Genomic DNA, 24,897 nt, shown 5'->3' on the forward strand with positions numbered 1-24,897 from the left:
ACGTGAATATTTGACTTCTCTTTTCAATGTAATACATGTATTTTATAAAAGAAATACGTTTTGGTACTAACAGTAAACCATGTTAATTTTACTGTTTAATTTAAGTTTTGGGGTTGATATGATTAACATCATAATTAACTAATAATATTAACAATTAATTTTAAATCCTAAAATCAGAAAAATCACACCCATCATATTATATTTACAAATTAAACAAATTCACAATTAACACTTAATTATTTTATTATTTATTTCATGAAAATTCAAAACTAATAACATTAGTAATTGCATTTCATCAAATCAATCCTAAAATATGGATTAATATTTAAAAAATTAACACAATCACTTTTAAGTATCTAAATATTTTACTTTTATTAAATATAAATATATATATATATAAATACCCAAAAATTGTAAAATTCAAGTATAAAATGATGCATTAAATATAAAAGAAAAACCCTAATTTGGACGGTGACATAGCAATTAATATAGTCTCGTCTTCTCAACTACCTCTAGCCTTGGCTAATTTCGCTAATGCTTGCCAGAGCTAGGCTAGCACCCTAAAAAGTCTAGACGACTGATTGTACTCTCTGCCGATTTATATTTATAAATCATTTAAATTGGGATTTAAATTATGATCATAAACGCGTTTTTTGGTTATTATATTGTAGTTTATCATAATTATAGATTGTAATAAACATGGTTACGATCAATTTTGGTGAATACGTTATTTAAATTAACCATGATTGGAGTAGAGGATATTAAGACTTTAAAGAAATTTAAGCTCAAAACATAAGTTAATTTTAGAAATTATTATTAATGTAAGAAAATGTGAGTTTGAATGTATTACAGTGTATTATCTTCTTATTTATGGGTTAATGAGGGACTATAAAGAATTTTAAGTATTATGTCAAAAAAGAAAATATGATCAAAATTCATAATAAAATTACTCATACTCGAGTTAGTATGAGGAGTAGATGTAAAAAACCATGCAAGATGTCTCTCGAAATTAATAATTCAAATTTACGTTTTTTTAATATAAAAATTCTTATTTTAGCTTACAAAATTTTATAATAATCGAGCAGAATTGAAGCATTTACGCATACGGCATAGCCTAATTTTGCAATATTGACGTTGAGTGGTCGTGATATGGGACCCGATGAACATGTATGTGTACGAAGGTGAAGATGATGATGCTATGAACACATTTATAACTTCCTCCTGCAGCCTTTAATATTGCTATGAAATTTTTAAAAAAAAGTAAACCCATCCCATGTGATATGTTTTGCTTTTAAAAATGATATTATTATACTCCGCGGAAAATTGAATAGAAACTTAAAACTTGAATATTTAAAGATGTATGACCTTCGCATTAATCAATCCGTTGGCCCATGTGATATGTTTTAATTATTGTTCAATTTATATGGTTTCAATTTGAGTAGTCACTTCGAATTTAGTCAAAGTTTAATGTGACTATCATATATCGAATGATTCCAAATTAAAATGTACAGGTCAAATCTTACATAGCATAATTTAAAATGAGTTAAAAAATATTATTGCATAAATTTTAAAAAGTAAAATCTAAAAATAAAATAAAACAAGAGAGTGTGTGTCTTTTACGAGAGAGAGAGCAATAAGATTTTTCTAAAAGCTTGAAAACCCCAAAATTAATATTTACAATATTTAAAAATTATTTTAAACTATGCCGTATAAGATTTAACATCTAATTTAACAGTTAAATTAATGATTTTAGTAATGAAAGGACCTTATAGATATACCATTGATAGTTTAAAGATGTAATTAGAATGTTTTAAAGTTTGATGGCAATTTTAGAATGAAGGTTAAAATTTGGGGATATATGATGCAATTAACCCTAAAATTTAAGGAAAAATATATTTTTATACAATAAGCTTGATCAAGGGTTACCCGCTCAAGCTCAAAGGCTCTCAATATTTAAAAGCTTTTGACAAAAATATTAAACCGAAAATAGATCTATTTAAAATATTGATAATAATATTCAAGGTGCTCGACTCATTTTTCAAATTTCTTAATATGTTAATTTTATATATATGTGATGTAATTCATATCCTACAAAAAATAAAAATATAATATTATAATGTAAGTATTAAAATAAGTTGTTTCAAATTTAAAAATATATATGTGATGTAATTTGAAATTTAATATTCATATTACAAACCGTTTAGAGGTTTGAGAACTATATATGTATGGTGTTGATACCATACATACATGACCTCGATTTAACCAGGTCATTATCACCACTAATATTAGACAATATTTGTAAGATTATTTCATTAATTTAAAATTTTATTTTATAAAATATTAAAGATTAAAATTAAAAAATATAAATTTTGATTTGATTTACTATTATTACCTTATGAATAAAAATAAAATTATAAAATTTGAATCAAATCAATTTAAGACCCAATAAATGTAAATCGAAAATGGGCCTCAAGGAACTCAAACCCTTATTATTGGATCAGCAAAATTCTTATATTCAAGAAATGGGCTTGAAGAGAGGTTGGATTTTAATTTATCATAATTTGATCTTCTACTTTAATTATGCCGGGTTAAATTAAAGGTATTTATGGGTTGGTGGCTCACTCGACCCTATTTGTTTTCCTTTTGGATGGACTTTTATCTCTAGCTAGCTCGGCTCAACCCATTTTAATGTTTAAAAATAATAAAAATATAGAAAATTATATTAATATTTTTATTTTTATAATTAAATTTAAATAACAATAATTTTCATTATTTTTGAACAGTGAAACGAGTCATTTGGGCAAGATGAACTTGGGTTTAAAAATTTTTAGAATTTGACATCGGCCCAACATGTGAGCACCTCTAATCCAAATTGATAACAATATTTTAAGTGATTATGTATAACCTTTTTATAGAACAACATGAAATATTCAATTAACATGTAAATTTATTATTTATTAAATATAATTAATTAAATTTTCGCATAACTTTGATTGTATGACCAAAATTCAAATAACAACAAATATTTATATATTTTAATTTTAAATGGAATAACAAAAGTAAGTTTCAAGTTGTCTATATTTTATGTCGATGTGGAGTTGCATATAAATGCGCTGGCATGGCATCCAAATGATAATAAATCCATTCCAAGCTTTGTAACTAAACAGCACACTTACATTATAATATTTTCACACAAAATATTATTTAATTTCACAAATTACTATAATTTTTTTATAATTAAATACAATATTACTCAACTACGCAAATTACTACAATATTCATAACCACTTAAATATACAAATTATCACAACATTCGTAATGTTACCTGAAAGCACATCACTAAATACACTAATTAACATAATATCATACAATTACACAATAGATACTTATGTTAAATTAGATATAGTAACTTATGTATTCATATCGCATTTGTTTTAACTTCGCATATTATAATCATATTTAAAACAAATTTACATATTTATATAATAATATTATTTTAATTATACAGTCAGCAGGGGCGAAACTAAGGGGTGTGGCAGGGCCCTGGCCCGTAAAATGGAAAATTTTTCATTAGGCCATTTAAATATTTTAGTAAAGGTAAAATTATACTTTGGTCCCCTTAAAAATATAAAAATTTGATTTAATTGTTTAAAAATTATATAGGCTATTAAAATGGTGAAATTACATTTTTGTTATTGTAAAAATTACAATTTAATTTCGGCCCCTAAAAAAATTTCCTGATTTCGCCCCGGACAATCAGCCCTTTCTACAATAGCTACCTACTATAATAGCATTTCACTATAATAATCAAATTTTTAGAAGAATCGATTTTTATGTTTTATTTTAACATTTTATAACAACTTTTTACTTATAACAACATACATAGTTATAAAGTATATTTTTTTATTAAATTAGTTCTTTATAACAACATATGGTCTAAATTCTTTGATAAGCTTATAATGATTATCTCTTTATAATAATATAGTGTTATAAATATATAACTACCATTTCTCTATAATAGTTAAAATCTGATCAGATAAATAAAGTTGTTATAGAGAGGGGTCGTGATTATATTTTAATATTTACGTCTGAATCAGTCAGCCGCCATGAGCAGTGCCCAGTGTCATGTCCTCCACTGGCAAATGTTGTGGAACCTCCACAAAGTGTGTTAAAAGATGGATTAACCAATAATATATTAACCTTAGCCTCTTCATATCAGCTAATATTAATATTGTTTGGTGAGAGAAATGGAAGTGTACAAAACAGGAAAGGACAAAGATAATATGAAGTAAAATAAAGGTGTAACGAAAAATTCAGCCCTAACATTTATCTCTTTTTATCAAAACAGCCTTAGTTTTTTTTTTCTCTTTTTGTACTTTAATTTTCAATTTTCAAATTTTAGTTAATTTCAAAGGCAGTAACATCGTAATTAGTGTGGCAATTCAAATATACTTCATGTAAAATTTTAAAATACATAAAATTCAAAACATAATTTAATTAAAATTTGAAAGTTGAAGATTAAAATAATTTTAAAAGGAAAAAAGAGAGTAAAATATCATTATAGGGGAAAAGTGAGAAATAAATGGAATTCATTGTAATAGTCGATGTTGACTCAAATTTCCACTCACATTTATTAACTATGAAATTAAAATGAAACCCATAGACCAGCTGTATTTAATAGAGTTGTTTCTTAACCACTAAAGCCTAAGCCTTTTGTCAAAAATAAAATGGAGACATCAGAAGTAGGTGACTTTTAATTTTTTTCAAAAAGAATGATTAGTACAAATAGTAGAGGATTTCTTCATTTTATAATTAGATATAAGTTATATGCTATTTAGTATTTTAATTTTAATGTTGAATTAGGCACTTGAATTTTGTTTTATCTCAATTAAATACCTTTTTTTTTACTAAAGCACACATGTCAAATATTAATCAAGTCATATTGCCATCTAATCTAAATACCATATTAAACAGTAAACCCGAACCCAAATATTAAATTGGAACAATAAAGATTTTAATACCAAATTGAACACTAATACCGAATTCAAGTACTAAATGGAATAATAACCCTATAATAAACAATGCAAGAAGACATTGATCTCTTCACTCTATTTTACTCCATTGTAGATATATATATTCTGTATTATATACAACTTTCATTAGTGGTTCTAACATGCTTTACATAATTTTTTTATAGAAAAAGAATCACAAGTTGACATGAATCTAATCACACAGCACTGTCAAACAGATTTTTTTGAAGATTTTTATGATGTCAGATTATAACAGACATCTCACAACTCAGGGCAAAAACTCACTCACATAGTGCCAACAATTGTCTAGGTTTCGTCTTTTTTTTGTCTGGCCTGATTTTCGGGGTCTCAACGCCGTAAAAGTCTCAGGGTAGCAAAGGAACTGCCTTTGGCTCTGCTTTTTTTGCTTGAAGGCAATAGGATGGAATCGATAAAAGTCGTAAATTTGATTCACCAGTCCCTTTGAGAACCGTCTCCGGCTGAATTACGAGCTTGCTGAAGTTGGATCATGTATTGTCTTTGAAGATCTCTAAGCTTGTCCAACAGTTCATGGAACGTTGGTCGGCATTGTGGATCACTGGGTTGGAAAAGTTGTGGTTGCACATATTAGGTCACGATTGCAAATTATACAGACTAAAGCATTCGAAAATATGTAAACATTATAAGGAGAAAAAGCACCGTTGCCAGCAACTTTCAATTATAGAAGACCACCGCGGATCTACTTCTTTTGGAATCTCTAGCCGTTGATTCATGAACCCCACAGCTCCAATTACCTGTGAATATACTAAAAGAACTTTTGTTCGTATATGCAGAGCCGTGAAGACGAATGAGTTAATCCTTTTAAATGAAAAGGGTACCTGCATTGAGTTGAGATTATCCCAAGGTATCTTCTCGGTAGCAAGCTCCCATAAAATGACTCCAAAACTATATATATCGGACCTAAGTTGGAAAGAAAAAGAAATGCAAAGTTATTGGCCAGAGAAAAGGTGAATGTGATGGAATGGGGTTGCGGGATTTAGGAAAGGGGGTGACATACTTCTCATCAGAGGGTTCATTACGAAGAACTTCTGGTGCCATCCATTGAGGCTGCAAGAAATGGTGTACTTATGAGTGGTTTAAATATTTCTGATGAAGCAAATGAAATTTTCGGTAAAATACCGTTCCCTTCCCAGTCTTTGTCGTGAGATATGTTTCGTGCTTGAGACGTGACAAACCAAAATCTCCAACCTATTTTATATCGAATAAATGAAAAAGCATCCTCAAAACCGAGAAGTAAACTATAACTGGATTTGCATTTAGAAAGGGAGTACATAACTAGAGGCAAACCTTCACGATCCAGTTCTTATCAACTAGAAGATTTGATGACTTCAAATCACGATGAATGATAGGTGGATTGCAATGATGAAGATAATTCATTCCCCGTGCCTGTTGAAGCTCAATTAATAAGGTGAATTGACATAGGGAAGGGATAATCCAGTAATGCATGCAAGGATGAAAGAAAACCGAATACATGATGGCACTATATATGCATAAAAAACGGGGAGTCATAGAGAAACTGGAAAAAAAATGAAAATGAAAATTAAAAAGCTAAAACTCATAATACTCACAACATCCAGTGCCATATGAACACGCCGTCTCCAATCGAGTTTGGTAGTATTTCTCTGTAGTAATCGAAACAAACTCCCACTGCAACAAAGAAACGTAAACATAAGGATTCCACAGAGCCATAAATATGCAATGTGAAAGTTACGAAAAAAGGAAGAGAACAAACCGTGGAAGGAATTCTGTGACAATGCAGAGACGTTCTGGCGAAGTCACAGCTCCCATGAACAACAGAACATTCGGATGCCTCAGTCTTTTCATCAGAGATACCTTCAAAGCAAAAGTAAAACCGTGAACACCGTTCCAAAGAGGAACTCACTCGAAATAATAACAAATGCAGTGGCTTCGGACTCAGCGAATGCAAAGTTAGGATGGCGCATGTATCATGTGATTTTACGGTTACCACCGAAAAGAAACTGTATTTATGAATAAAGCACACCTCCTGTCTAAAGGAATCTATCACGTCATCTGAATATTCCTGCTTCGAGAATACCTTGACGGCAACGTCCTGCAATAACATGAATACGGTCAATTAACACAAATAATCATACGAGCATGCTCTTTAATAATACCAATGAATAACTAATGAGTACAAGAATGAATGCATTGCAATGCATTCGCAACTTCCATGAATTGGTATTTAACCACAAGTGTCCCGAAACAAATCATGGTACTCCTAAACCAAAATTTCAAGTTATATTCATCCATAATGCAAATGTAAATCCTATCAAAAGTGAAGGCTTTGAAAGAAGCAAGAGAACGTACTGATCCATACCACAGACCATGATACACGGTTCCACAAGAACCTGCAAATGAAAGCAAAGGTACATAAAGTATTAAACTTATACATATTAAAGAAAAAAAACAGCACAAACAAGGTAAACACGACAGTGCTTTGAGTCAATGACCAAGTTCACCGGCCATTGACAATTCCTTCACTCGAAAGCAATTACCTTGCCCAATTTGCTCTCCGATTGTCAAATCTTCCCACAAGATTTCGTAATCTAAACAATCAGTGTCGAGATCAACTCTATTAACAGCACTACTGCTGGTACTACCACAGCTGCTGGCACTGCTTGTGCTGTTAACATTAGCAGACGACCAAGAACCTGATGCTGCCTCGTTATTGACAGATTTGTTACTCTCATTAACATGTCCTTCACTTTTCGTACCAGAATATGGAGCCTTCGGTTGAAACGTTTCATTCTCTTGATCGGTACTCAACCAAGGCCATACAAAACGTGTAGTCCTTGTCTCGGGTCCTTCTCGATCATTCCCTTTCCAAGGCCATGTTATCCCTTTTTTACCCATTAAGGTCATAATCTTTAGGATTGCGGGTTTTCCTTCATTCTCATCACCAAAATCTCTAGAGGTTCTAGCCGGCGATTTCTCATCAAAAGGCGAAAACACACCAAAAGCAGATGGGTGTAAATCTCCCCTAGGCGTACTAGCTCCACTGGAATTTGCATCTTCTTTATGATCAGAAAGAACAGCATCGGACAAACCATGATCAGAATAATGACTATCTCCACTTCCCCCTTCAGGATCGGAACAATTCTCTCCCGTCCTAATCTTCGATTTCACTTTGTTGCTCACCTTGGACGCCTGCATTTCGTAACAATCAAACCAATACACCAAACTACAACAAAAGTAAATAGACACGAGACATAAGGAACTAATACCAAATTCGTTATTTTCGACGCGATTGCAGCTTGTAACGGCTGCTGAGGATCAAGACCGAGTTTAGCCGAGACTGCGTTTTTAGACCAGCTAAAAGCCGAATCACCATCGGCTTGCTTTTCAGCTGCCAATGCAACTTTCATGTCTTGAAAAGGCCGAGTATCGGTCGAAACACAAATGATTCCAACCAAAGAACCATCATCATCATAAAATGGAGTATTGGTTGCAACAGCTGAAAATCTTTCCCCCATTTTGTTCTTAACAGGGAATTGCCCAGTCCAGCTTTCCCCCATCATAACACGATGAACTATACCATGAGCTACAGAAAAGTCCCTATGATCAACGAGAAGCTCAATGGCATCTTGCCCTAAAGCCTCTGCTGCTGAATACCCATAAAGTTTTTCAGCAGTTCGATTCCTGAAAAAAGAAACCCAATGCAAAAATGATAATGCTAGACTTGTTCATTGAATTAGATTTGAGAATTTGAACTTTGGAACTGAATAATTGAAAAAAAAGAGAGAGAGAGAGAAAGAAAACCCTTTTTCTTTTACTTGCCAATAAATTATACGGCCACTAAGATCATATATATGAACAGATTGACCCATAGACTGTAATATCTTTAAATACTGGCTGTTAGTGAAATTAACGGCAGCTGGTCCGGTATTCCCACTTTTTCTTCCACCACCTCCGCCGCCGCCGCCGCTGCCGCCATTTAAGGTGTCATTGCTTCTGCTCTCTCTTTGCAACGGCGAGGAATGTCGAAATGGACCCGAAGTTTTCTTCCAATAAGCAACAGCCGTCGCTGTCCCTCCCGCCGAAGCAGCCGCTGCGTTCCCGGGTAATCGAGGGCGCTGAGGGGAAATAGAGTGGGATCTTTGACGAGTCGAATCAAGCCTTGACTCACCGCCGGATTGCTTTAACTTCGACATTTCTTGCTTGAGATTCGCATGTCCCACTTCTAGTTCTTGAATCTTTCTCAATAGTTCCTCCGCCGGCGGCGTTTCCATTTTATACGCTGTTCCCTTTTACTTTCTTTTCGTTTATCCTCTAAAAAAAACCAATCAAAATTCAAAGCTTTGATACGATAAATGAAGATTTTCACAATAATTTCTCCGTAGAAGCTTTCGTCTCTTTTAAGAGGTCCAAGACTCAAAAAGACAACAACTTTTTTGTTATTGGTCTAATTCTAAATTTCAATCCTCCATTTTATAAAAATTTATACACTGGTCCTTTAATTTAATTTATCAAACTTTAATTTCATACTATATGAAAACCGATAAAAGTACCATGGATGCCCATGTATTAGAATTCAGTTTACATTTTCCCTTTTACTTAAAAATAAATAAATTAATCCTCGTATGTTATATCAAATAGTAAATTGATATTTTTCATTAAAATTTTCATTCTTTTTATTTTTAAAAGCGGTATGATGAATAACCAAATGATCAATTTTAACAGAATAACTGATTTATTTTTAATAGAAAAGTAAAATGCAAACAAAAGTCTCCATGTTACTTTTACCTACTATAACTTGAAAGTTAGTACAATTGAATAACATTCTTAAACCTTCTCGTTAAATCATTAACTCTAGAATTATTGACTTAACAATTTATATACCCAAAAAAGAAGAAGTAAAAATCAGTAGCTCAACAATTTATATATAATAAATTAACAAAAACTCAATACTTACGGTACGACGATTATGTTCTCATAAATTAAAATAAAGAGACTGAATTTTTTATTTTAATAAAATAGAGGGATAAAATTCAAAATTATACCTTTTTCTATTTTGATTTAAATACAAAATGACAAGGGATTTGCTTTCCACGCGCTACTAATTCACGTCGTACTTATTAGCCTATAAAAGTGGTAGCTTTTTCTTTTTATCCAATCAGTGTCGCGCGTTTATAAACGGGCATTTAGTGCTTCCCCTTTTAGACAAATTTCGGCTTTTTTTTTTTACAATCTTTAATTTTCAGAAATTTGTCCGGCTTTCAATTTTTTTTCTAGAGATAAACGTGATAATTTCTTCGTCCTATTATTTTTCACATTACACTGGATTTAAAAACATGACCACGAAAATCAAAGTCATAATTTTTTATGGAGTCAAAATTAAGTTAAATATATTTTCTTTGAGAATTAAAATAATTTTATTATATTATTTTAATTTTTATAAAATTTAAGATTAAATTAAAATTTTAATATTTTTAAAAATTAAATAAAAATTTACTATATATTAAATTATAATTTTATAAAATTTAAGATTAAATTAAAATTTTAATATTTTTAAAAAATTAAATAAAAATTTACTATATATTAAATTATAATTTTTATAAAATTTAAAAATTTAAAATGCGATTTTTCAAGGGATATAGCCCTTGCTTACTCCCTAGGTCCCTTGCACAAGTGCAATGGTAAAAGATTTGGGTTTGATTTTTCTTTTGAAAGTTTATATTAATGGTACAATCAAAATGCAATATTTGGACAACCCTTACCCATCAAAGAAATATTATAACATATTTATTTTTTAATTTTTTAATTATAATTATATTTATATTTATATTTATATAAAAAACTCAATATGTACCCAAAAAATTTATTTTTGAAAAAGTAAAAATCACAATAGAAATTATAAATAATACATCATTGAAATAACTATAGCTAAAATCAATTATTAGAATTAGTTAACCAACTTCCTTTTATAGTTCCAAGTTGAAGTCCACAATTTTGTTAGCCAATTAAAAGTAAAAGTTGGGTGGCTGTTTGTCTAAATCAAGAAAGTATGCTTTCAACTTTTCCTTTGAGTGAAGTATTATTATTTTTAGTATTATTAAATTATTAATAAGTTGAATTTTAAAATGTTAAAAACGTCATTATTTGAAATTTTTATTTATAACACTGAAATAAAAATATTTAAATAATTTGATAATCATTTTGTAATTTTTAAAATTAAGTAGCCAAACCATAAATCTACTAATAATTTAATGATTTTGAATATAATTTACTTTTTTGAAATAACTGTTTTTTTCCGAATTTGAGGCTTAATATCAAAGAAATTTTATTTCAATAAAAATTTAAATTTAATATCAACTTAAATTTCATTTCAAAATAACTTTTGATAACTTGTCTTATTAATTATTATTTGGTCTTCCCTCCTTTCTAAAAACTTCTAAATATGTGAACTTTTTTTATCTGAGAATATTTAAAATAAATTATCCATTCCAAAAGTATAGTTTTATTTTCTAAATAAAACTTTTATTAAATTTAGTAATGTGTATATTATATATATGAAGGAGTTTGTTGAATATATTGAAGATACGTGATAGGTTGACAAAGTTAAATAATGGGAGCAAGATTAGAAAATAACAAATTTATTTGGGGTTACTGTTTTTGCATTGTCTATAAAGCGATAAGGTTGATGGGCATAAGCATTCCAATTTTTAAAGCTTGGGGGGGGGGGGGTCAGTTTCAGCTTTGGAAGCTAGTGGCAAGTTGTTGCCTTCTAATATATATATATTAAAAATAATAATTGTACAAAGCGTTGTTATTTTTGTCCATATAATTTTTTTTGGATAATTTAGACCTAAGGTTACTAAACTATTAGTAAATTTATATTTTAGTCACTTAACTTTAAAAAGTTATAAAATAATCACTAAATTATTCGAATATTTTCATTTAATTCACTGAGTTACTTAAAATTTTTTATTCAAGTCAAGGTTTTTTTTTAAGTTATAGCCAGTGAGCTTCAAGAGACAATTCGACGGTTGGTATGATAGACCAGAACCCATCGACAAATGGAAGAACATACTTTAGATTTGAGTTGATTTAACAGTTAGTGTCGGAGATTGAAGAAGAAAGTTATTTGAATTTTGATTCGTAAATTCGTGACATTCAAAGTTTTTGTAAAAAAAATTAACTTTAGAAGAAAAGGGGATGAGTGCTTTTAATTGGTACAGGGTAGTGGAAACCGAAAATGTCATGCAATATAATTTTAACATCTAAGTACTGGAATGAACACTTTCAAAAAATTTAATACTTATTTTATAACATTTTAAAGTTTAATGACTAAAATATAAATTTACTAATAATTTAGTCACCTTAATTTATTTTACACATATTATTTTTTACTTTAATCGGTGGTTACTAATAATGGACACAAGTGGTGGGAGATTTCCACCTCACCCATACATTAGTTTTTTTTTCCCTATTTTTAAGAGTATATTTGGATGGGTTATATGATTAGTTTTGGTGTACTTGAAAATAACAATAGATTGGACATTAAATTAGTGAAATATCTATTTGGGTTGAAATGTAAGGGTGGTCGTAGAGGAAAAAAAATATTAGGGACATTAAATTATTTTAATATAAATTAAATTTTATAATATTTTTTATAAAAACTAATTGTAATTAAAAATTAGTGAATACTTGAAAAATAAACTTGTTTGGGTCACTTATCATCTCGAGTATAAATGATAAAAATTCAAACCCTGTATTATCACGATTAAGAAATAAACAATAATAAAAATAAAATAATAAAAATATATTTAAATTAATATAAAATTTAAATAATAATTTATAGATGAAACTTTATTTTTATTTTTTGGTGAATGATGAAACTTTATTTTAAACTACCATAAAGATAAACCAATAAAAGTTTTACCACATAGTAAATACAAAAGATTTTTCAAATTATTACTTTGTTTACTCATCTTTTAAATAAAACCACCATTCAAAAATTTAAATCTTCCAACTTAATCATTTATTAGTTTTAAGATTTATTTTTAAATTATAGTTTAAAATTATTTAAGTAAAATTAAAAAATATTAAATACATGAATACCTTAGTAATAAAATTTATTATTTAAAAATGTATTTTATTATTCTTTAATTAAATTGATTTTCATTTATCTCATTATATCGATTAATATAAATATAGATAATTAAAATAATGTCAAATTTATTGACCAAGGAATATGCATGCATGCATCAAATTTGTGCTATTTAATGCTAACATTTATGGAATTATATTTTTTGTAAACAGATAAAATAAAATAAAATTTGATGGCGTGATATAGGCAATGCTTATGCTTTTTAGGTTCATTCGTTGTCAACGTTTTTTTCTTCTCAATCATTCAATGATTTTTTCATGGTCCAAAATGCAACAAGTTCATGTAGGTAGTGGGTGCCTAGTATCTCCCTCCATCACACAAAAACAATAACAAAAATAGAAAAAGTGTTTTTTTTTTTTTTTTTTGCGTTGGTCCATATAATAATAAGTTTATGACATATTTTTCAGTTACCTATGGCATCTTTGATAGATTAAGAAGAAATGAGGTTTGTAAATAATTTATTCGATCAATCAAAAAGTCAGAAATATATTTTAAAAATATTGAGAGAACAATGATTAAGGTACGAATTAAATAATATAATAATTGTCTACATTGATCGTGTGTCTAAAATATATTTAAGGAGAATGTCTATAGGCTACATGTCCTCTATTGATTTGTGGATTTTCATCAAGTTTTATAGTTTGAGATTCCTTCATTAAACTAACAATGTGACATGATGAGACATGGTTGCAATGTGTGTGAGTAAAAGATGAGATAGTTTTTTTGAGCAATGCCTATAAGCTTTATAACTAACAAGGTCTGCTATATTGTTGTGGCATGTCTCGTAGCAAGACGTATTCCATAGTTGGAAATACTAAATTAAGTTGAACTTAAAGCAGGATAGGTTGAGCATGATTGAGTCTAAGCTTAAACCATTTTTAAATTAGCCTAATTTTTATTCAAATTCATTTTTTTTAATTTAATATTTTTATCTAAATTATTTTAAATTTAAAATAGATCTCTAAGCTTAAGTGAGTAGTCCAAATAGGTCTAATTAGAGGAATTAACACTATAATTATGATTTTTTTTAAAAAGTAGCATGAAAATTTCTTATTTGTGTGACATTGGCCCATATTTATTGTCCCATTTTGAAAATCTGTATTTTTTTTATATAAAATTTTTACTTTTTTATGATTATTTTATTTAGTCATCATTGAACCGATGATTTAATCGGTTCAACACTCGCTCAATAAAAAAGACTGTTAGCAAGCCTAGCCCATTATCATAATCCTTTTATGAGCGTATTTATCCAAGCCTATCCCGAGTGTTTTGTTGTCGATCGAGCTTACAAAGCACTTTGTACGCTCGATTCTACCTAACAAATTCTCGCCTTTGTTTTTGGCACCGCGCCAAAATACATCCCCCCAAAAAAGAAGTTTCACAAATTCTCAAAATTCCCTCCCAAATCATTTGTAACAAACTCCGCAGTCCGCCGCCGTTCAGTCTCCGGCTTCTCTAGAAATTATACGATGGCTTTCTCCGATGGAGCTTCGCTAATGGAAACCGATAACCATAAAAAACTAGAAGGCGAAGGAGAAGACGAAGAAGAAGATCCGTTTCTCGCATTTATCGAGTACGCCTGGTCGGTCATATCTCCTGAAGAAGACGAAGATCCGAGTGGAAATGAAGAAGGTTATAATGGAGCGGGGTGGAGCTGGATTGCGTCTCGGATCCTCAAAACTTGTATTTCTTACTCGAGTGGAGTCACTGCTGCTATTTTGCTCTCCGATCTTTCTCAGGTAATGTACTCTCGCTGTGCGGTTTTATCGGTTTTACTGATTTGCTTAGTTTAGGACGTGCTATTTCGAGATATTTGACTGTTTAACTTGCTTATGAATGTCTAGAATGGTTTAATAAGAGTTCGTAGTCTCAATTCTCTTCTGTTTACTTTGATATTTCCAGTTAAATTTACCAATCTCATTTTGAGCTATTTCATTGCTTATTTTTTCTGAGAAAATATCTAGAATGATCTATTAGAGTTCATAGTCTCAATTCTGTTTCTTTGATATATCCGGTTGAAATTATCGAGCTATTTCACTGTTTATTTTTCTTTAAAAGAATCTAGAATGATCGATTAGAGTTCATAGTCTCAATTCTCTTCTGTTCACTTCAGTATTTTTAGTTATTTTAGTTTATTACCGCGTTCAAGAAAAAAGAATCGGCATTCTCAGAAGTTCGTATTTGCAATCGTGGTTTATTTTTGATTTTTTAAATATATTCTATTATTCTGTTTGTTTTATTAGATCTCTAATCTACTGATTGTTTCCCAGGCGTGGAGTGAGCAACGCAGGGTAGGCGGTTCAAAGAAAAGGCCAGAGATTATAGATCAGATGAAAAGGAAACATAGGAGAGCAAAGCTTCCTAACACAGTTACAATCGACTCAATATACGAGAAGAATTTCTTGTCCTTGAGTAGTGTTTTGGAAGCTGTGGTTGTGGATGCTCATGTTCTTCCGGGTTGATATACAGATTGAGCTCTATGTTGATGATTCTGATGGGTAATTATGCCTTTGTGTCGTTGTTTTCGTTGCTAAAGTTGTATCTTTTTGTTTTAGGTACGAACATTTACATGCTTACTTTGGGGGATTATTGGAGTTCCAATACCATTGATCTTTATCTTCACCGAAGGTAATCAAACTACTCGTTTGGACATATGCATTCTTACCCATGTATGTATGTATGTTTCTCCAACCCTTCATTTTTCTTGAAGTAGCCCTTGACACCCTTGTCTGCTGGATACTTGAATACGTGTATAAGGATATGACTAAGGTCCCTTAAAATACATAGAAAAATTCAACATATCCTTTTTGTAACATACTCGTTTCCAACTCTTTCAATTGAGCCTGTGTGACATTGCTAAGTACAGCTTTTTTCTACTGCAAAATGGAAGTGATAAACCATTCTAGAATGATGGAAAGGATAAAGCTGTTGTCTTTGTATTCCACCAATAAGTTTGTGATGTTATCTCTTTGTAGATACTATGACTTGGTTGATCCTCCGAATGGGATTTTGAAGAAAGCGAGGGAGATTTTCCTTACAGGTTGCTATCTTCGAACTGCCAAAGAAGGATGTGGTAGCCCACGGTTGTTGCCAACAGAATATCTTGTGATATTATTGGATGAGGTAACTTGCTATGTATGATCAATTACTTTCAATGAAAATGTAAGGTCAAAGCATGCCGAAATTCTCAATAATTCCTGATATTAAATACGTTTCCTTGCTTTCAACATTTCTTTTTCTCCACTTGCAGGAATATAACAAGTTCTCTTTTGTTTTTTTTGCAGGATCTGGATGACGATGCAATCTTGATAGGAGCCCAGTTTTGCTCAGATTCTTTCTCTTCCATTTCTCATGCTGGAGTCAAGAATGGTGTTTCATATTCGCTGTACGCTAGGTTGGATATATAATTTCTATTCTTCTTTGTTTGGTTTTGGCAGTATCCTAAGTTTAGTGCTGTAATAGGTTTGACTTAATTCCTATCTGTTTTGGGATTTTCTTTCCTTTTTTTTTCGCCAAAGCAATCTCTAACAAATGAAGTATGATTGCATCATGCTAATTGCTCTAATATTTCATCCACGGATTTTAAATTATAGCAATTGTTTCTGTGAGATGTCCATTTATTTTTCTTCTTCTTTTGTAGGATTGAATCTATCACTTCACTGGAAATTCTGGAACAATGTGGAGGTTTACAGAGGAAGCAAATCACTCTTGTTGATAATGATGGAGTAAAACTAAGATTTCTCTTGTGGAATGAGCAGGTAATCCTAGCCAATCTTTTCAGGTAATTCTTGCATTGGAAACTACATTTGTGTTTCTTCTCTCTCTTGTTTTGGCATTTAAGGTATGAGAGTCTGACACAATCCCTTGCAGTGTTGGAAGCATGCTCGCCCTGGATAGACCATATATTGCTATTGCAGCAGAGAGTGCCCTTGAAACAAGTGATGAGTTTTGTCTAGAGTATGGAACTGCAACACAATTATACTTGGTGCCTTTTGTTCAACATGAGGAACAAGTGAGTTAAAATTTATCAAGTGAATTGTTTTATTGCCATTTGAAATATACAGTTAGTTTATATTTACCTCAGGTATGCCTATCATCCACACAAAATCGAACTCAAGGATCAAAGTTGCATGCTGCAGCTGATCCTACACAAGGTCCCAAAGTTTCTCAAGTGAGCTTGCCCTGTGATTCCCAAGGGTCAATTGACTTCAGTAATTATCCTTTTCAGGTAAGTTCATTTATAATCCTGCATTTCATTCTACTTATATTTCAGAAACCTCAAAAGGTTGTCTTTTTACGCTCAAAAATTGGTATAAGGTCATTTGAATTCCTTTTGTTGCAGCTTAATTTTGCAGTTAATTACACTAATACTATTTCTCCAAAATTTTCTAAGTTCTGCAGTTATTTGTAGCTGATCTCCATGGCAAGATGACCGGTATCAGCCTTTATGGAGTGGTTAGAGATGTTTTTCGAGAAAGAGAAACTGCAGGAGTTATTTTTTTATTGAAACTCGAGGATTCGACTGGATCAATTTGGGCAAAGCTACATTTTTCTCAATCTTGGTACCATAAGTTAACTTTAACTTTATGGATTATAGCACTCATTATATTCTCTGCTTTTTTTGGCTTGATAATCATGATACACTTCTCAGGTCATTAGGACGAGTAAGCGTTGGTCACACAGCATATATTTCTGGCTTGACGTGCTCTAAGACAAAACAAGATCGGTAAGCATTGATTTGAGTTTTATCAATACACCTTAATAATGTCTATTCAGTTAAGTGGTAGCTTGAACCTTGTACATTTATGTTTCTCATTTTCGTGGTCTGAAGTTCATGGTGAGTTTTCCACTTGCATAAGGTTTTAAAAGCACTTTGTGAACATCTGATGACGTGGGTGCTTGTTTTGCTTAACAGCTTTGAACTATCATGGTGTGAGACAGATGATGGAGCTTCTTTTATCAACCTCAGTTGCTTACCAGCATTAGTAAACTCATCTTGTCTTCACAAGTTATCACGCCTTTCTGACCTCTCCAGCAGGAGGAATTCAATGCATGTATGGATCAAATGCTTTCTAAACAGTTATTTATGAATACCATTTCAACTCTCTAATGCTTTCTAACAGTTCCCTACCAATGTTGTTCCGACTTTTCATTTTTTTTTAAGTATCCATATTTGAAGCATGTGTGGTATGTGTATGAGATGTGACTCTTAAAGTACCCCCAAATATATGATCTTTTTTAAAATGTTGAATACACTCATATGGAACACATACCTATATCCAACACTGACACTTGAGTCCGAGTATCACAGCCAAGTTTATCCAAGTAACTTTTTCTTTGAAAAAATGGAAATGACCAATTTCAATCATTAGCACCTCGCAGGCAGGCATGTTTTAATTTTCAAAACCTAATTTTCCATGTGCTAACCCTTTTTCTTTTCCTGTCTCCAACATATGTTCAGATATGTCGAGTTTGGATTGACCAAGTTGATCATTGTCATGTTACTACAAGATTCTCACATGCTCCTTGTGGGCATTTTGTCAAAGAGATGCCAAGCGGAGCAGTTGAATGCAGTTTCTGTCACTGTGATTGTGATAGTGAAGTTGTCATGCGTGCTTTCTACCTGAAACTCACCCTTGCCGACAAGAACACTAAAATTTTTGCTTGGTGTACTGGTCAAACTGCTATGGAGTTACTGCAAATATCACCCGATGAATTCTACGAGCTGTCTGAGGTAAGCAGTTACTAGTTTTGGGGATATAATCATGATTAGCATCAAACTGCTAAAATTTTCAAGTTCATTTAATAATATTAAGGAATAGGTAAGGGCTATGCAGAAGTCAGTTATAACTGGATTACCTGACTGATTGTTGTTGGTCCGTTAAATTAGGGCAGTTAGATTGATTATAATCCCAGTCTGTTGGCTAAGTAGGTCCGGTTTGAAGTTTGTGTAATGACTAATGAATTGATTGACTTTAAACCCTAACCAATTATCCATACTACTCAACTCGATTAATTGAAATAACCAAGATACACGATTGAACCGACTGAAGTAAGTTGACTCGGTTATTTTTTGGTTATGAAGCTAAGCTTGATTGGTTTCGATTAATTTCCATTTGATGGTTGGTTCTGTCGATTTTCAATTTATTTTAGTCGAATTGACCAACTGCATAGTCCTCGAAATAGGGGATTCATTGAAGCCAGGGTTGGGATTGGGATACACTTCAAATCTTTTAACACTTATTATTCATAGGTATGCAAATACTGTGTTATTGTGAATGAAGTCCATTTGTTAAAATGATGAACTTATGTTGGTTTTACTTTCGAAGACATAAATGTGATAAACGATGAACGTACGGTTTTCAATATTCAGTGCATTTACCATCTTAAATTTGCAATTTTGATGGATCCTATAAATTTCAGGACGAGCAAGTTATGTATCCTTCTTCACTGGAGAATGAGAGGTTCATTGTTGCATTAGTGAATTGCAAGCGGCAGGCAGTGCACGGATCTCGCGACAGTCAAACCCCGGAGGCTGATGCAGTTTCATGGGAGATCACCCGGGCACTCAAGTGTGAATAGAGTTTTAATATTGGAAGCTCAGGTTCTCCTTTTATACTGCTACATGGCTTTGATCAATATGCGCAGTAATATATAAATATATATTAAATGTATGTGTGTGTGCAATTTCATGGTAACTTGAATTTGGGGATTACATTTTGGAAGTCTTATTCTCACCATCAGTATCTATTTTACTAAAATGTTGTAATGCATTTATCTACGTTAATTCGATTTTGGTTTCTATAATGTAATCAATATATGTATATCATGATAAGGGTATGGGTATATTTCTATAATTATCTTCTAAATATATAGGAAAACTTAGAAAAAATCAACTTACCCTTGTTTGACACAATTATATCCTACACATTCGAGTCCAAGTAGTATAGGTATTAAACTTGTCAATTCAGGTTTTTAAATTGGGTCAATTTTGATTGAATTTTATGTTCTGGTGATCCAAATTTTTAATAATTATTTGAATTTTTTGATTTGGTCATCTTAAGTTATTTCTTCAATTTATTTCGGGTTTATTTTCTTTTGAGATTCAGTAATTTTAGATTTAATTTTCATTCATTTCTAATTTAAGTATTTTTATGATTAAGTCAAGTTTTTAGATAAAATTTTTAAGTTTGGGTTAGAATTGACTAATCTAGTCATTTATAATCTTCATTAGCAATATTGATTTAACATTACAGGAAGATCAGGAAGGGGTAGATAACTTGCTCTTGTAGAAACCAAAGCCAGCAGCAGGTCATGACGCTTTACTCTTAGAGAATAATTTTATTTTACAAAAAGTAAAATAAACCAAGTGCAGACAATGTCTACTTTATTCTAATGCTAAACAATTGAGCTGGTAAATAGTACTTTTTCCCCTTTTGGCAATAAAGCTAATAAATAGTACTAGCATATAGTAATTTTGTTTTTAATTTGAGTTTAAGTTTGATCAATTTTAATAAATTTGCCCTTCTCTTATTTTTAATTCGTGATCTCTTTTACGCAAATATATATAATTGCTTACTTTTACTCTTTTTTTTTGCATTAATTATTACGTATGTTCCTTCTAATTTAGGAAAAAGATTTGAATATTTCATGTTGGACACATGAATATAGTACTTGTCCTTTATTGGCTTCTACTTCTGCAAAGCTAGGACATACATATTGGTATAATGCTATTCATATATGTTATTCAGAGGACATTGCAACAACCCGTTTACGCACTTAAAAAATTCTTTAATTTTTCCTTAAGCAATCAGTTTAGCTTTTTTTGGCAGTAATAGCTTTTTACTTGCAACAAAGCTGTAACAAGGAAGACTACTTATGCTTTGTGCAGGAGTTTCTATGATGGGCTGGAAATGCCTTTTCAGAGTGCATTACTTAAAAAAATCATGTATTGAACAGATTCTCTTACTTTCTTTTATTTATTTTTCTTGGTATAACGAAGCCTTCCTTGAAAATACAAACAGTTTTGGCTGGATAGTAAAGCTATCATTAAACTTTAATATTTCAGATTCAAGTGGTATCTTAAATAAATGTATGAGTTTTCTGATTATAGTTAGTTATATGTAACGATTGATTATTGATTTGAATTCTATTAGGTTTAATATATAATTTGACATTATTTAAATGTAGTATCTGTATTATTTTTAGTTTAATATGATATTTATATTTAACAAAAATTATAAAGGTAACAATATCAACTTTTAATGTTTAATTGAATTTTAGGGTTTATTTGATGAAAGTTAATTGTTAATATTATTAGGTTTGAATTTTTATGTTTTTATTAATAAAATAAATTTAGTGTTAATTGTAAATTTGTTTAATTTTACGTCAAATACAATCGATAGTATGATTTAATTTGAGTTTTATGATTGATTTAATGAAAGTTATGAATTCTCATTAAATTAATTCTAAAATCAAATTAAATACTAAAAATTAGCATATTTTTATGTATCAAAATATATAACTTTTGTCAACTACAAATATCAAATTGAATAAAAAATAACATAAATATTGTATTAGAAAAATTATACACATGATAATATTTCTAATTTTGCTCTTTACCAATCTTCCCAAGTCATCTTGGATTCCTTCAAGTTTAAAGATATATATAGCTGCTTACCCTCCTATCACCATCAAAATCTGACTCAAGTGATCATAAATTAAGATGGCAAGGGTTCAATTGGTTGTTTGCTATTAGGTTAAGCTAATTCCCCAGTGCTAGGGAGGGAGCTGTTTTATAGTGTATTCAGTATTCTTTTGCTAAATTTATTGGCTCCACAAACAGGTATACTACGCTCATATATACCCGTACATATGAAAAACACTCTTAGTGGCTATTTTTGTTTAAAAATTTTCAAATTGGGTATTCTTTATAATATATATATATATATATATATATATATATATATATATATATATATGTATGTATAGCTTTCAAATTCTTCTGTAAAACTTGTACACAATGCATTAAGGTTATATGGGTGATGCACCCTAGAGATAAATGATACACTTATGCTTGAAACCTATTTGGATTTGGTTTGAAAAACTCAAATTTGGCTTGATTGCTGTTTAGCTTGAACTTATTAAGAGGGTTGAATTCCAAGTTTATTACTTGATTGAGTAGCTTGCAAGCATATAAATGATCTAGTTTGAAGTTGAGTGTGGGAATCAAGTTCATTTTTATTAGATAAATGAGTTTAATTGAGTAATTTCGGTTTTTAGTTTCAACCGAGCTAGAACTTTGGAAATGAATTTAAAAGAAGAAATTCATGGGAAAAATTATTCTAAACCCAGCTCCTTTAATGATGATGATAATGCCATTGCAGGTTGTAATGAAAAACCTTTATTTGCTTGTTTAAAGCTTGTTGTTTCAGTTACAGATGGCTACATCAATGTCGGAACCTACAGATGTCCTACAACATGTCGCCATCGAAATCCCGAAAGGGTCTTATGATTCTCTTGTAATTCCCCTCAAAGAAAAAATGGAAACCATGACTACTGCGAGCTGCATTTTCAAAGTCGATGAGAAACTGCGAGAGATCGATGAAAAACATTATCTCCCTCAAACTGTCTCCATCGGTATTTTCCATCACGGTCGGGACAATACGAAATTCATGGAAGAACACAAATGGCGGTACCTGTATTCGCTCCTGAATCGGAAATCTCACCTTGAAGCTACATTGGACAAGTGTGTAAAGTCTTTAAGAGAGTTGGAGCATAAGGCAAGGCTGTGCTACAAAGATCTCAAACAGGACGAGGTTCCGAGTGACAAATTTGTTGAGATCATGTTAGCTGATGCCGGTTTCTTAATTGAACTCTTCCTCAAGTACGCGATAAAGGGTCTAAAACGTCGCGGCGATTACGTGTTCAACATGTCCGGGTTGTTGTACGAGTTGAGGTGCGACATGTTACTGCTGGAAAATCAGATCCCTTATTTCATCCTTCAACGGCTGTTTGAAATCGTCCCGATTCCAAACCATTGCAAACTGTCCCTCACCGAACTCGCATTCCGGTTCTTCAGAGACATGATCCCAGGAGATCACAGACTTCATTTGGCGAAATTCGGACAAGAAGGTAATCATTTTCTCGACTTAATCCGCCATTGTTTCCTCCCAACGGTTCCGAGAATCAAAGCAAAACAACAAGAAGTTAGAGGTTTGCCTTATAAGGCAAGTAAGCTCAAAGATGCTGGAATTAAACTCAAGAAGGCAACAACAGAGGATTTACTAGATATAAAATTCGCCAAAGGAGTACTCGAAATTCCGCCTATCAATGTCCATCAATACACCGAAACCCTACTCCGAAACCTCATCACCATTGAACAATCCGGTCCCGGGACCACTAATCACATCTCATCCTACGTATTTCTGATGAAAACCCTTCTCCCCGAAAACAAAGATGTGAAACTAGTGAAAAGAAAGCAAATTCTTACAAACTATGATGTGAGTGATAAGAAACAGGTCGAGACATTGTTTCATCGTCTTTGTGAAGAGATGAAAGTAATGGAGAATGCCGATGACGAGTTCTATTACAATGGGCTTTGCGAGCAAGTGAAAGAGTATAAAAGGAGCAGTTGGCAGCCTCGCTTGAAGACGATGCCGCCACCGTTGAAACCTGGTTATCTTCAACGGCCCTTGCCTCGTATCGTGATCGTCCTTCTTGTTTTGTTCATTGTCCTTGTCTTTGTTGGTGCTTTGTTCTCTATAATCTCGTTTTTTAGACACAAATTGTAGGACAAGAATTGGAGCATGAGTGTTTGGTTTGGTTTTGTTTTGAATCGATAAAAACATTGCACTAATTTTCAATTCCATTTGAAATCAGAAAGGTTAAATTTTTATTTTGTTTGTAAGATATTTAACACGGTTCATCTAATCATCGACTCAATATTTTCTGTCAAAATTTGCATTATCAACTCTTTTTTACAATGTTCCTAATGATTTGCTTCTAAAATTGATATAAAGGAGAGAGCAGACAATCAATTAGTTCGGTTATAAAATTTGAAAATTAATTTATCCGACCAACCTCATACTTGGTCTTAATTGATCTAACCAAACTTAGCACCAATCACTCAAGTTGGTTAAGTTTATTAAATCGAATTTTTATTATATAATAAAATATACTTAAAAAGTTTCTAAAAATATATATTCCTAGAAGTCAATTAAGTTAGCCATTTTGTTTCGATGATCGATAGGGTAGAATAGTAGCCATTCACAAACAGAACATATCTTAAATTCAGGAACTATGATAGTTGATGTAAAAATTAGAGGAAAAATTATTTAAATTTTAGTTTGCAAATTTATTATTTTCAAAACTGTTGTATGAAAATATTAAACCATCAAGAAAAGGGAAAGGAAAGATTTGGGTACCATGAATAGAAAAGTTATATCAATAATTTTACCCAATAACTTCAATAAAAATTTTGAAATTCATTCATCGACACGTAAGCTAATAATTTAGTCACCTTATGAAAATTCATAATTGATCATTGACAACCTATTTTAACCGCTTCAAACACTAAATTTGATTGAAGGGCTTAACATTTGCTTCCCTTAAGTATTGATTACATGAGTTTATTGATGACAAAATTTGACTGAAGATACCAACAATATCAATAATTGATTTAGAGTTTTTAAACGA

The 24,897-nt window shown here is 31.1% G+C and overlaps 3 protein-coding genes across 8 annotated transcripts; 2 read left to right on the forward strand and 1 right to left on the reverse strand.

Moving 5' to 3' along the window:
* Positions 1 to 5,094: 5,094 nt before the first annotated feature.
* On the reverse strand, positions 5,095 to 9,421 carry LOC105800701 (uncharacterized). Of its 3 annotated transcripts, none has more exons than XM_012631975.2 (13): positions 8,850 to 9,420; positions 8,315 to 8,729; positions 7,586 to 8,237; positions 7,398 to 7,438; positions 7,072 to 7,140; positions 6,802 to 6,902; positions 6,638 to 6,716; positions 6,357 to 6,455; positions 6,189 to 6,257; positions 6,067 to 6,116; positions 5,888 to 5,969; positions 5,709 to 5,803; positions 5,095 to 5,607 (listed from the first exon to the last, which is right to left on the reverse strand). In XM_012631975.2, exons 1-13 carry the CDS (start codon positions 9,317 to 9,319, stop codon positions 5,481 to 5,483), a joined length of 2,349 nt encoding a protein of 782 aa, XP_012487429.1. In that variant the 5' UTR covers positions 9,320 to 9,420; the 3' UTR covers positions 5,095 to 5,480. The 3 variants fall into 3 exon arrangements, 2 of the variants coding, with proteins under 2 accessions (XP_012487429.1, XP_012487430.1); XM_012631976.2 differs by having other exon boundaries at positions 8,868 to 9,419; XR_008188743.1 differs by having other exon boundaries at positions 5,532 to 5,607; positions 5,709 to 5,814; positions 8,850 to 9,421.
* Positions 9,422 to 14,505: 5,084 nt separating this feature from the next.
* LOC105800702 (uncharacterized) lies at positions 14,506 to 21,268 on the forward strand. 3 transcript variants are annotated; one of them, XR_001135843.2, is made up of 15 exons: positions 14,506 to 14,939; positions 15,471 to 15,657; positions 15,756 to 15,828; positions 16,176 to 16,323; positions 16,485 to 16,594; positions 16,841 to 16,981; positions 17,071 to 17,212; positions 17,285 to 17,428; positions 17,602 to 17,762; positions 17,852 to 17,926; positions 18,116 to 18,254; positions 18,662 to 18,934; positions 19,624 to 19,804; positions 20,457 to 20,511; positions 21,092 to 21,268. XR_001135843.2 is itself a non-coding variant. In XM_012631978.2 (14 exons), exons 1-13 carry the CDS (start codon positions 14,670 to 14,672, stop codon positions 19,780 to 19,782), a joined length of 2,022 nt encoding a protein of 673 aa, XP_012487432.1. In that variant the 5' UTR covers positions 14,506 to 14,669; the 3' UTR covers positions 19,783 to 19,804; positions 20,457 to 20,733. The 3 variants fall into 3 exon arrangements, 2 of the variants coding, with proteins under 2 accessions (XP_012487432.1, XP_012487431.1); XM_012631978.2 differs by lacking the exon at positions 21,092 to 21,268 and having other exon boundaries at positions 20,457 to 20,733; XM_012631977.2 differs by lacking the exons at positions 20,457 to 20,511; positions 21,092 to 21,268 and having other exon boundaries at positions 14,507 to 14,939; positions 19,624 to 20,057.
* Positions 21,269 to 21,797: 529 nt separating this feature from the next.
* On the forward strand, positions 21,798 to 24,058 carry LOC105800704 (UPF0481 protein At3g47200). Of its 2 annotated transcripts, none has more exons than XM_012631980.2 (2): positions 21,798 to 22,045; positions 22,622 to 24,058. In XM_012631980.2, the coding sequence occupies exon 2, from the start codon at positions 22,641 to 22,643 to the stop codon at positions 23,991 to 23,993; it is 1,353 nt and encodes a 450-aa protein (XP_012487434.1). In that variant the 5' UTR covers positions 21,798 to 22,045; positions 22,622 to 22,640; the 3' UTR covers positions 23,994 to 24,058. The 2 variants fall into 2 exon arrangements, with proteins under 2 accessions (XP_012487434.1, XP_012487437.1); XM_012631983.2 differs by having other exon boundaries at positions 22,635 to 24,058.
* The last annotated feature ends 839 nt before the right edge of the window (positions 24,059 to 24,897 follow it).

This window comes from Gossypium raimondii, chromosome 9 (genome assembly GCF_025698545.1).
Source record: "Gossypium raimondii isolate GPD5lz chromosome 9, ASM2569854v1, whole genome shotgun sequence".
Taxonomy (NCBI): Eukaryota; Viridiplantae; Streptophyta; class Magnoliopsida; order Malvales; family Malvaceae; genus Gossypium; species Gossypium raimondii.

Excerpts from the sequence above, each read along its gene's own strand:
- LOC105800701 (XM_012631975.2), bottom strand. The coding sequence starts at position 9,319 with ATGGAAACGCCGCCGGCGGAGGAACTATTGAGAAAGATTCAAGAACTA. Across the intron at positions 7,439-7,585 it reads CGGAGAGCAAATTGGGCAAG|GTTCTTGTGGAACCGTGTAT; the intron begins GTAATTGCTTTC and ends TTTCATTTGCAG. Across the intron at positions 5,804-5,887 it reads ATAATCTCAACTCAATGCAG|GTAATTGGAGCTGTGGGGTT; the intron begins GTACCCTTTTCA and ends GTATATTCACAG.
- LOC105800702 (XM_012631978.2), top strand. The coding sequence starts at position 14,670 with ATGGCTTTCTCCGATGGAGCTTCGCTAATGGAAACCGATAACCATAAA. Across the intron at positions 17,763-17,851 it reads CTACATTTTTCTCAATCTTG|GTCATTAGGACGAGTAAGCG; the intron begins GTACCATAAGTT and ends TACACTTCTCAG. Across the intron at positions 18,255-18,661 it reads GCAGGAGGAATTCAATGCAT|ATATGTCGAGTTTGGATTGA; the intron begins GTATGGATCAAA and ends ACATATGTTCAG.
- LOC105800704 (XM_012631980.2), top strand. The coding sequence starts at position 22,641 with ATGGCTACATCAATGTCGGAACCTACAGATGTCCTACAACATGTCGCC.